This window comes from Sinohyriopsis cumingii, chromosome 17 (assembly GCF_028554795.1).
Source record: "Sinohyriopsis cumingii isolate HCF-2022 chromosome 17, ASM2855479v2, whole genome shotgun sequence".
In the NCBI taxonomy this organism is placed as follows: domain Eukaryota; kingdom Metazoa; phylum Mollusca; class Bivalvia; order Unionida; family Unionidae; genus Sinohyriopsis; species Sinohyriopsis cumingii.
In genome coordinates, this window is record NC_142977.1 from 107,024,182 (window position 1) to 107,037,657 (window position 13,476).

Below are 13,476 nucleotides of genomic sequence, written 5' to 3' on the forward strand. Positions count from 1 at the left end.
AATAATAAAGGCACAGAATTGAAGATAAAAGATCAAGAAAATGCACCTTTCGAAATAAAAGCAAAGAATTACTACAAGAATTAAAATTAAACGCAAAGATATATCATCAAAATATTGATAATAATAATAATAATTATAATAATAATAATAATAATAATAATGATAATAAAGAAAAAAATAATGAAAATAATAGCAATCACAAAAATGTTAATAAACAACTTATGTGAGAGTGAGAATGAGCAAATGAAAGGAAAAAATGTTATATGCAGTGGTTCAATCAAAATGCTTTAAAAGGAGTGATATTTGTTTGAACCAAAATAGTCATGTATTTGCATCTGCAGTATCCATTGTGTCTCTTGATGGCCATGTTTATTATTAATCCATATGTAATTTGATACCGTAGGCTGTCTATAAAAATTATGTAGCGTGTGGCTGGCTGTCCTGTAATGATTGGCCTTGTTTCTGGTTAGTGAGTTGTGATTGTTCAATCCTTTTATAAAAGTATCTGTTTCGCCATCATATTGAATGGCACAGATGATATATAAGGTTTTGGTAACCCATATCGGTACAGAAACGCATACCAAATTTGACCGATTGACGAAAACAAATGCTAAAATGCTTAACGTTTGAAAATCGAGTACTGAATCAGAACATTCTCTTGAATATAATATTCATTCTGGATTTATGGGATAGCACCTATGTGTTTTCGGGACCCACGATTTGTTGGTGTATTATGCGCATGTCATTGAAGAGATGTAATGTTCCTGCATCTAGTTTTATAAGTTTTGGAAGTAGCATACATCATTTTTGCTATTTACTTGCAGCAGAATCGAGGAACTAGGTCAGGTTTGTAGTTTCAGTCAGAAAAGTCACAAAATCGCAAGCGATGTTAAGTAGACTAAATCGACTTGAAAAAGAAAGAAAAAAATGAACAAATATTCAAAATTGTATAAATCTGGGTTTATTACAATGAAGACTTCATAAAAGGATGAAACATATTTCATTCATACCAATTAACTGCAAATGGAAGAAGTAAAACCAGCCGTCTGGGCAACATATGACATATGCGTACATTTATTTTTTAAGATGAACCCAACCATCACCGTTATCATACTTTATCTAGGTCAGTATATCAATTCTTCCAGACTTTATAAATCTTTGTAGTGTAAACAAATTGCACACAGACCTCAACCTTAATTTCATCATTATCATCTGTGGCACTGACATACAACGTCATCCATTCTTTTTAATTAATTCTTGGTCCTGGCTCTTGACTGTCAGTTACTTCCTGCAGATACACCTTTTGCTTTCCTGTACTTCCACCATGATTTTCTTTTTTGAATCTTATTTGATTATTTTCTTCTTCCAGGTTCCTAACTTTTCCTCTTAGACTACTCATGTGTTTTCGCTGTGTTCCCTTCATTTGTTGAATTTCTTCTATGAAACTCTGAGCTCGCTGAACTTCTGCATTAATTCCGTTTCCGTAATTGCAGTACGCTACCTGAAATAATATACTTCCTTTGTCTTTCATGACGCTCATTTAACAACGAGTTCGCTTTTGTAATCAATACTAGCGAGAAACAGATTTATACTTCTCACACTGTCTCGCTCATTTCTAGATTTATGTGTTGCTTCCTCTGTTGTCTTCAACAATTGTGAAATACTGAATTGGGATTAAATGACACTATCGCCGTCATGCAAAAGGCAAACGTTATATTGGGAACAGTGACAGCTGACAAGTGCGCATATGTATTAATTTTGGCAGATGAAGTGATCTGGAGCCCATCGTCTGGTTATGATAATTTGTGACATTCGAAGACAAAGCAGTCTTGAAGGAGATACAAATCCCAACATAAAATGGTTGGATCTAGTGACTGCTGTAGGAAAGAAAAGCAAACATACGAATATTATTCTGTTGAGTTTTTTCAATCATAATTTATGGAATTTAGGATGAATGACCAAAACATTAGAGACATGGTCTTGTCCTTTCATGTCATGTCAATTTGTTTTCAAAAACATCCATAAATGTTTTAGATGTTGACCAAACTATTAGTGTTACTGCAAACTTAGTTTGCGAGAAGCATCCAGCGGGAGTGAGTCTTTGACCTTTATATATAATAAATATTGGAATGGTTTCACCAAGAGTGCTGCCTGACAGAATCATTGATGTTGAGGCACTTCGACTAGTAATTACTGCAAAAGGATTGTCACCTCCAGTTGTGACCATTTTATGTTGGGTAGAATAAAGTGTTATCCCCGTCTCATCCTCGTTCCACATTTGCTGAGGTTTAGTTTTTGAACTTATGCTTGTTAAAGTATTTTCTAGTTCCTTAAAATGGTTACTGATGTTCGGTTCATTGGTGCTTCAAACTCTATAAATATCCCTCTTTTGGGGGTTTAGCACTGTCAGGTCGGGAAATCTTTATACAAATCCTTTGTACCAATCCTTATGTGGTTCAACTCTTGTGCCAGTGACATTACCTTGTTTGATGCCATGCACATACATACATTACCCATAACCAAATTTCGATATTTTCATGCAGTGCTCTGCCAAACCTATTTCCTCAGCTGTAGGAAAGATGAGAGGATGGCGTCCTTTCTGCTGCAACAATGCAGGTTTATGTGTCTTCTTCACACACCATACAACGTTGCAGATGTTGTTGAACCACCTGTTTTCAGTAAATGATGCAATGCGTTTCCAGTATCAGGATTACTCATATCTGAAAAATGTATCATGTAGACAGCAGCATGTGCTTAAGCTCACAATTAAAATTTTGTTTTGAAATCATTACGTTGAAGAGGAAGTTAAGAAAAAACGAAATGGATGAAATGCGATTGTTTAAAACGCATAGGCTATGGAAAATAATAATGAAGAACGATTTTGATTTACAGCATGGGTTCGGGAATTTCTCGAAAATTTATATTGAATGCCAAGTTCGTAAGCAAGCGATAAATAGGTGTGTGGCAACGTATACCAATATTAGAAAACATGGTTTATGACACTGCATGGTAAGTACTACTTTTTAAAAATATAATGTTATCTCTTTGTATGATTATAAAAGATAAATGCTTTGATGAGCGTACGTTATAAAATATTGGTCACATGATCAGGAAGATCACAGGATGGGTTTTTTATTTTAACATTTTGAAGACACATTTGCAGATGCATGCAGAATAGAAGTGTAGGATTAGTTTTTGCACTCCATGAATATTAGTTACCTAAAATGAAGACTGAACTTTCTTTCTTGTCACAGAATTGTTCTGCTTCCCAAGCATTTTTATGCCACTGTTACGTCACACCTATATATTTGTAGTTGTATTTCTAGTTATTCGAGGTGCAGCATGAGCTGCAATTGCAGATCATGTTAGATAATTTTATTTTGTTTAACGATCGGCATTAAAATTATTGAAAGATTGGTGTTCTGTCTTTTCTTATCCCTATGCTCTTGTTCTTGTAAATTAGGTTTCCAAAGATAGCTCGATTTTCCTGTCTGTATTAATGGCAGTGTTCATCTTTATTTTCTCTCAAAATTAACGACCTATTGGATTAAGCGAATAAAACCTCCGACGTCCACATAAATCATAAATTTTCCTGCATCTTCAATAGAAACAATATTATATTATATTATATTATATTGTATTATATTATATTATATTATATTATATTATATTATATTATATTATATTATATAGGAACAGTAGTATCTGCGAAACCGCTTAATGTTTTACACAATATGTCAGAAAGCGTGTTAAACGTACATATTTGCAGAGGTGTTTCCTGTACTTCATTACAAGTGTATTGCTAAAATAAATGATGAGACCAACCGCAGTTGCGAAGCATCAGTCTTCCGAAACTGTGTCAGCATTAATTTACTGTATAACTTCCACTTAAGCTATACTTCATCAACATACAATCTGATTAGTTTTAACGTTGTTGCTACCGGTCAGCATCCAGCTGTATTGACCGTAGTTAAGTAAATTCCTTCACCATTTCCTTATATGATAAACACTTACCCGCATTCGATGAACTACGTTTGACAATAGTTAAATAACAATGACTACGAAAGCATTTAATTCTGACCACGTTATAAATATGATGGCCACCGGATTCATAACCCTTTTTACCTAAGACCAGGGCTGATTAAATAGTAGCTGTAGTAGCTGTGGCTCTCGTCCACATAAAAATGTCTTTCAAACAAATCAAATAGGGAAACCGCTGAATTCATCAAACGTTTTGCAATGAGAAAAAAATAATATGATTGATAAAAGTATAAAAATGGGCGCTCGTGATCGCTAGTGGCTACTGAGAGACAGACATGTACACAGAGTTTCATATTGACCTTTGATGCAACGTAACCATCAGCAATTTGTCTTTCATGTAAAAAAGAAAAAAACTGTATCCACTCTGAATAGCTTTGTTAATGATTGTTTTATCCTTTATTCGAGTTTTAATAAAAATAAAGTGATTTCAAAATGACTATATATTAGGTATAAAACAAGACCGATGGACAGCAGTACCCTGGCAACACTCATGAAGTACACCGCAGTTTTCAATTTACCCGCAACATCGACATCACCATTGAAACAATCAAAACGATAGACTAAATATTTCTGGCCTCTCTTTTCATACAAGTATCCTAAATTGTTGTCGATGCTTTCCGTCATTTGTCCAAATACAATATTTAGTTGTGTTTCACAAGCTACGTGATATTCCATCCTAGTTACCACATTCAGTTTCAAGTTGAATGAGAAAAGTGGTAAAGTATTAGGTTTCATTTATGAAACGAACGACTAGTAAAATGTTCAATTAAACGTTGAACTATAGCTTTGTTTTTCACTAGTGTTATTTCAGTGACAACATAACGATTAGTATGTTTGTTTTAAGTATATAATAAAACATTTATTAACTGAGTAATAAAACAAATGGGCTCTTGTTCATGTAGCATGCTATGAACCACGAGACCACGGGTCCAATACCTTTTTAATTCTCAGTTAAAAACATATACATAATGCAGTAGCTGTTCCTTGCTAATTGTAACAGATATGACTAATATCATTTCTACCGCGAGACGAATCGACCATTCGTCCATTTTTATTTTGGATCCATCTTTATTTGCATTGCATAAAGGTTTCACAATTTACAGCAACCTACTCAATGTAAATAGAGGAGAAAAAATATTAATATTGACATCATATAGCAAAATAAATGTTTATAATTCTGTTTCCAAAAGGTGTTGCGAACTATAAAAGCGAAAGTTTTCCATGATATTAATAGTTTTTCCTTAACATAGAAAGTTGCATTGATGAATTGTTTTTCAACGTGAAACTTTGATGGTGTACAGTTTAATGAATTAAGTAAAAGCCTGAAAGCATGTACGGTTATGAAGAACTTCATGTGAATATTTTTGTATAATATCTAAAGCAACAGAACTTTCGAGATGTACCACATCAAAGCAATAGAACTTCGAGATGTACCACATCAAAGTAAAAGAACCTCGAGATGTACCACATCAAACCAATATAACTTCGAGATGTACCACATCAAAGCAATAGAAAATCGAGATGTACCACACCGAATCTTGACGAGTAGATTAGCAGTGAACGTTATTCCATTTTTACATATCTAGCACGTAGACGAATTCAGTGCATAGTGGAAAGCAACAACATGAAAATATCAACAATAGAAACATCCGTAACACCAACATCACCAATGTTAGCAAAAATAAATACAACTTCGAAGAACACAGAATAATAAATAGCTTCCATCACAAACTGCATGCATGGCCCAGAACCTAAGTAATCATCAGATAACATTACTGAAAATCGACGTTGTTTACTTTTCAATGAAAGCTTCGTTTTAATCACCAATACTAGACACACATTTCACATACTATTCCCGAAATCAAGAAACAACGTATTCAATTGGCAACACTATTCTAAGAGAACGTATCTCAATAGTCATGTTTAACGACCACTTATGTATGTCTTCGTCTGACAAAAATTATACAATCTTGAAAACTAAAGATGATATTCAAGCACGAAAAGCAAGATTGGAATTCTATTATATTCAAACCTACCTGAAAACTGTAGACGAAATGCTCGTGGAGTTTTGATCTCGTGACAGTTCCAGGGTCATGTGATATGCCCCTTCTCTGCGAATGTGTTTATGTCCGATATAGATGGTGTCTTTGAACCCAGCACAGGAAAGAAATTCATGACTGTGGGTATGCTGTGTTTCAAGGGTAATATCAGGAGTAAACCGGACAGCGAATCTCCAAACATCTTCCGTCCAGCAAAACAGAAATACTGAAATTATTGAACATCAAAAAATATTAATTATCCTTCAAAATGTTATATGCTCCTTGCTGCTTTATTGTAGCAGACATCAAGTGTACTTGAAAACAACAATTACCTATATTCCCAGTGGATAGGAATTGTCACCAAATCTGTTTGGTAATATAATTTTCTCCATTTAAAATATATTTAAAACTTTTTATTCGTTTTAGGATTTGCCATTTCTATGTATTTTTCAGTCAAATTGTAATAAATAATTTATTAATAAAATAATCTGAAAAATATTATAGGAATATTATGAATCTATTATTTCTGCTTCAAATGCTCTCAATTAAAGATTTCTCGGTTAGTGATATTTTACTCTTTTATTTATACATTTTCGAGACAAATTTACAGTAGTTGGACCTTTTGATCTTGTACAGTATTCAATGGTCGATGCCACTAGTGTTACATATTCAACTGGGTTATATTGTTGATCTATGTTATTTACAAAGTCAGCCACAGGTAATTTTCTGTACCGTCTGTATTTTATTATACTATATTACCTTACATTATATTGCATTGTACTGCATTGCATTACATTACATTACATTACATTACATTACATTACATTATATTATATTATATTATATTATATTATATTATATTATATTATATTATATTATACTATAAAGTTCAAAATTACACACACACACTATTTAAAGAAATTTAAATTGAACACTTTATCTTACTGATTCACAGATGAATTTTAGAAAGGTTTTTGGACGGAGAAAGGACATTTTCTAAACTAGGGTTAGTACATTTGGAGATAAACTTGGGGAATTATGTTCCACACTAGAAGAAGGAGTTATTTTATGTGTACCTAAAGGGATAGATCTAGACAGTGTACTGCTATTTCAAATCGGAGAACCATTTCACTTCTAAATATATACTTTACAATTGCTTGTGTGTGTATTGAAAGTCGGATTAAAAAACATCGGATAGAACATAAAATACTTATATGATTTAAGATTTTACACCAAAAAGCATACTTTTCTATGACTTTTCCATTTAGTTTTTAACTTTGATCCGGGGGCGTGGCCATTGATTATTGATGCTATGAATGTTGAAAAACAAATAGTAAGTTGCACAAATGATTTTAATGGAAACATCAAATCTTGTGTAATTATTTATGTGTGGTTTCGAATTGGCTTAGTATTGAAATAATGTGCGCATGAGGATGCCCTCTCCACATATATATGTATCCTCTGCACAGAGTTTGGCCCATATGATGAGAAAAGAATGACATGGTTAGGAAAATAAACATAAGTAATATAATTTATGTTATTATATGCTCATTTTTCCCCCGTTAACTTTACATTGTCAGAATCGTGCAGTATTACCCGATACTGAACCCGCGCGCCAATACACATATAGCATTCACGTGCATAAAAGGAACTACTTTCTATTGTAAACAAACACTGGACGCAGACGCCAGCACTTTTGATTTGTTTAAATTTGTTTCTGAATGAACTAAAACAGATGTTTCGTGGACTGCCACTAACCAGCTGCTTCGGCACATTCCGAGTTGATACAATGTTTCGGATTTAGGTTAGTTACAGTATACAACAGTCGCAAGAAAATACCCTTTCAAATAACATACACGTGACAAGTCATATACTGTCTTCTTTAGCTGGTGATAAGAATGGCCCAAAAAATATACTTACAGTTTTACATCCTGAATTTCCTCAAAATGTACTTTCTTAATTCTGCAAATCCGAATTACATGAGCCATGTGATAGGTTCTCAATCTTGATTACAGATTTCGAAATTGTACTGTAATTTCGATGACAAGTGCAATTACATCCTCCTTACTACACTCAAAATGAAATAAGCATCAAATTCCATAGCGTCGTTTTGATAATTGCAATTGCAATTGAAAGACTTCATATTTTTCCCACATTATGATTTCAAACATTCATTGACATTAAAAGAAACACATTTGCAGATGTCAACACGCTTCTCCCTAGCTTATTCAATCCCATGTATTTCATGTGGAGTTGTCACATACAAATCCAGTCCATAATCACGAAATTTCGTAGAATCGAAAAGAAATACCAAAAAATACCAAAATCTATTCATTCCAGATCAAATGGAAAAGTTGTTGCAATGCACATTCATCCACAATACGACTCCAAATTTCAATTTTAACTAGACACGCCATTTTCTTTCGAAAGTTATGTCGAGCGCGCGACTAAGTTCAAATTTATCTGGGCGGAGTTATGTGCGCATTAATAATGTTGGTGTTGTGTAATAATGAATATGCGCATGTGTATTTAGTTTGGAATACGGCATACATTCATTTACGTTGTTCCTTGTAGTGTATTTTGTTTATATAATTAAACCTTAGGTAGAATAAGAAAATGAGCATATAATAAAAAGGTTACTGCATTTGTTATTTGAAGATATGAACTCGTTTTGTCGGATGGATATACTGTACTCTCAAGGTTGTGCAGTATTCCATCCAAAAAACTCGTTCATATTTTCCCATACAAATGCAGTAACCTATAAATATTTCCTAGTTTGCAGATCGTGCATCACTTACTCTGGTGGTTCAAAGAAATATATGTTTGCAATACATCGTTAATAACCATATTCCAAATAAAGTTTTAGTTAAAAATACTTTAAAAAAGCAAACTTGGTAGTTTAGATTGTAAGTATAATTATACTAATGGTTTTGTTTGTTTGCTGTCTTATAAGTAAAGGTTTGAGCTAACTTAGACAAACTTGGCAGTTTGGATTGAAAGGATAATATTACTGACGCTTTCTTGGAGTTCGCTGTCTTGGTCTAAAGGTTTCAACTAACCAAGAACAAATACTACTCTTAATTATCAACTTAACTATATTTAATAAAAGAACAGTGATAAAACGTTTAGCTATCTCTAAAATTCATAATACATTTTGTTTTCATTCCTAACTCCATCTAAGAAGGCTCTGGATGTAAGGAAATCACACTTTTTATAAATTTGTATGGTATTGGTTAAAAAGCAAAATTAAAAGAAATATTGCTGTAGAGGCTATCATGAGAAAGTAAATATCATTAATATAATCAACTTTGCCAATGCTTTGAAACTGACATGACTTAAAAGCATGTTTTCTGATGAGTCTACATAAAAAAGACTGTTACAATTTCTAGTAGCAAGCATTGCAAATACATTATATTTGGAATAGTTTGTTGGAGGGCACTCAAGTCACTATAACGTCTCAATCATATTTGGGAACGCGGCTTTTAAAGCGTATTTCGAACTAACTAGATAATTCAAATTGGTCAGAGCTGAAAATATTGAGGAAACATGCTTTTATTCTTATATTACTATAGATGGAATCTGTGTTTTGCAAAAGATAGTTTTCGAAAGGTATTGAATATGATAATTATTTCTTTCATGAAGATGTCTCTTTTGTTATAGTTTTAAAAATGTATTTTTTTTTATCTTGGTTTGATAGATATTTGAGGTATGGCTGGACCTATAAAGTCATAAATGGTAATTCGGTATCAATATTTAACTCTTGTCGATAAAACATTACTAAAATATATTATAGCATATGTCAACAGTCTCTCTGTGATATTATAAAGATAAATCTGCATAATCAATTGTGCTATATTGTTATACATTGTTGATTTGAGATGAATTTCGTTGCACATTTGGTCTATATTAAGGAGATGCCTCTACAAGGCCATGAGTGAGAGTTATATGTGTATGTATGTATGCATGTGTCTGTCTCTGTGTGTGTGTGTGTGTGTGTGTGTGTCTACGATGTTGATGAAAATATAACTTTTCCATTGAAAACTTAAAAATGTGTACACCAAAGAACACGACTGTTTAGGTAAGTGTGCGCTAGTACGTGTTATGTAATTTAGTTGTGGTCTCCATTCTAGAGGAACACGCTGAATATTTCAGCTCTTTTCTTCTTAGTAAGTAATCACGTCCTGATATTTGCTAATGACGGTACATATTCCTCACTTCGTTTGTATGCCTTCCCCTGACAAAAAGGTTTGACCTTAAGTAATGAAAGTCTTAAGCGACGAAAATTGATATATACAAGCAGCATTATGCAATTGCAACGTGTCATGACATTTTCGTGGAACTATGCACGTTGGTTCTACAAGGTAAGAGACCCTAACATTGCAATATTGTTCTGTCTTCACTTTAAATATTACTTATTTATCTCAATTGTTATTTTATTTTATTGTTGTAATGTATTTATTGAAGTCAGAATCCTTCCCGGTCTACACTCATATTTTATCATGTGCTTTATTCTAAGGTCGTGTACTTTTCTATCCGATAAAGAGTTGAATTTTGAGCTGGGAGGATTACAGTTTATTTCAACAGTATTAAAGCTATGATCTGGTTGGTGAATAAAAAGGTCCAAAGAATATGACCTGCTGTCCGTGTTTGTCAGACCTATGCATTAATAAGTAGACATTGATTTTATTCAGGTTGCATATGTTAGTTTATTGCAAAGAAGGTAAACTTGTACAAGTAAAATTACAGTTGTTTTTTTTTTGTGTAACGTCATCTTTGAGTGTTAAGTTAATGAGATATCGTTTTCCTTTAAATGAAGAAATGTTTTATGGTCGTGTATTTGTATCATCAACATCAGACGATGATATTATTCTTTAACGTGACAATAATGTGAGGTAAAGGCATGTGTAAAAACAAATATCTGGACTTAAAATATGATTTCTTTAAAAACTTTAGATAAATAGCCTTTTTGAAGTCTAGTAACTTACTACATTTATAAAGTTTCATATGATTATTGCAATATGCTGCCTGTTTTTTTATTTTTATACGTAACTATTCCAGTATTAATTTGGATACAATTCAGTCGCTCTGATTAGGATCAATGCGCATTGACACATTTGCTCAGGAGCTATGTGAACATATGAATAAGTGCTATCAACACAAAATATATATTCAGTGCCTCTCATATATATATATATATATATATATATATATATATATATATATATATATATATATATATATATATATATATATATATGTTATATTCTTTCTAAAATGTGTCACAATCAAACCAGCTACAGCTCCCTGAGATACGTCTTCCTTTGTGCTAAAAATTTGTTTCACTTTTATCCTCATATTTAGTAAACAAATTCGATTCCTCTGTAAGTTTTGCAGACAAGTAAAAAATTCCTCCAATTAAACTAGCTCGTTAAAAAACATAATTTCTCAGACCATACTTTCAAAACTCTGAAGCTGAAATGAAGTTTAGCTATTTGGCATTTTACATGATTTGTATTGTGGAAAGTATCTTGGGAATTATAAATAGGTCAAAGTTTAAACATGGGGCAAATCTAACCATGCCTTGACTCTTGACATGATTTGATGAGTCTTTCTTAGTTTATATGGGTGTTTAAATATTTTAATGCACAATTTTACGGGCAACTTTATCCTCTCTCTCTCTCTCTCTCTCTTTATATATATATATATATATATATATATATATATATATATATATATATATATATATATATATATATATATATATATATTCTTGCCAAAGCAATTTGTTATTAATGAATACCTCAAAAAGTATGCATTTCTCTGTGCAACAACCATGATAAATCTTCAACTTGAGCATTTTTAGATTGGATTAACTGAAATCGGAAGCAGTAAAGTCATGTTTTCAGTCGACTGGAAATCCCAATGTATCCTAGGCACAGGACTGAGTAACAATTTGCAAACGAAAAATGACATTTCAGTTCGAAATAGGTTTTTATGGCAGCAATTAGGTGTTATTTTTCGTTGGCAATAAAAATCAAACCTGTCAGAAGCACTGAAGCTTTTGACAATTTGAAAGAATATAACACCGATAAATTGAAGTCCAGAGAGCATACGATTCACTAAAATATCTGGAACGTTACCAATGGATTAGCTTGATAAAGTTCTGACCAGAAGCTTTTACGGAAAACGTTACATCATGATGAGAATTACGTCTGTAGGACAATCAAACTACAACATTTTATATTAAATACATGCACAAGTAGACGTCTAATTTAAACTCAGATGATATTTGCTTGTGGTGCTCTCTTGACCTAGCATAGAAATTTCCCAGTGATATAGTAACGTAGGATAAAATATACCACATCATATAGCATTTAAGAAATATATGGAAACCAAATATTTTTATATGGAAACCAAATTAAATAACAAAAGATCTTAATCTTATTCTTCAAATATAACTTTATTTCCGTATCCTTAGAACTGTCTAATGTATTCCCAAGAACTTAATACACAAGCGCCATAAATACAATACATCATTTTTCTAAAATTAACGTTAAATGCGAATCACTTGAATATGGCAGTTGATTACTTTTCTATTGACTGATATAGTATTTACATAGCATATAAATCCACTGGTGTAATTATAAATAATCCACCAACGGAAATGTTTAATAGGCGATTTGTTTCTCTTCCCGAAATTCTGAAGTGTCAGATAACGTGTCCTGTCTATGAACTCCATTTGCAATATTTACAGTAACTGTGTAAATTGTTTCATATGCATTTCAAGGGGATGCGTTTGTACAATAATAGTTATGAATAACTGAGTAAGTGAGCAGAGACGAATCTATCGTTTTAAATAGTTCAGTCTGAACAAGAAACTTCAAAGGAAAAAAAGAGAAATTATTTATTTTACGCTGACATACATTTTCCAAGTTCCGTTTCTGGAAATTTCGCCTACATCGCAATTTAACTTTAGATGTGTATGGTTAGGTTGAGGTTGTGTCAAGAAATATTGAAATACGATGTTGATCCAAATTAGTTCGTTGGATCTGCGTCAACTGAGCTGCAAAACATAAACTTCATCATAATGCATATCCATTTCTGAAATAATTTGTACATTTTATAGACTGAATGAAATAGATACATTTTTGCGATAAAACAGTTAATCTGTTCTCAGATAATAATTTCATCTCTACTACATTAATTTTAACCCATCTTTCATTATTTTCTCCCAAATCTAGCAAGTTATACGGTTAGAAAGCAGGGTTCTTCGTCTTTCTCTTGTTTCAATAATGCCTTGCTATTCGTGTCGATGACATCTTTTGACCTTCCACATACTCGTTATTACCAAATGACGTCACATTTCAAGATAGCTTTGCCACTTGTACTGCAAGTT

At 32.4% G+C, this 13,476-nt stretch overlaps 1 protein-coding gene across 1 annotated transcript in view; it reads right to left on the reverse strand.

The window, feature by feature from the left end:
- Positions 1–13,476, reverse strand: part of LOC149779628 (uncharacterized) — a 131,005-nt gene that overhangs the window by 18,885 nt on the left and 98,644 nt on the right. The window contains exon 2 of the mRNA XM_089938660.1: positions 6,078–6,306. Coding sequence (XP_089794786.1) covers positions 6,078–6,306 — 229 coding nt within the window. The remainder of the gene's footprint in view (positions 1–6,077; positions 6,307–13,476) is intronic.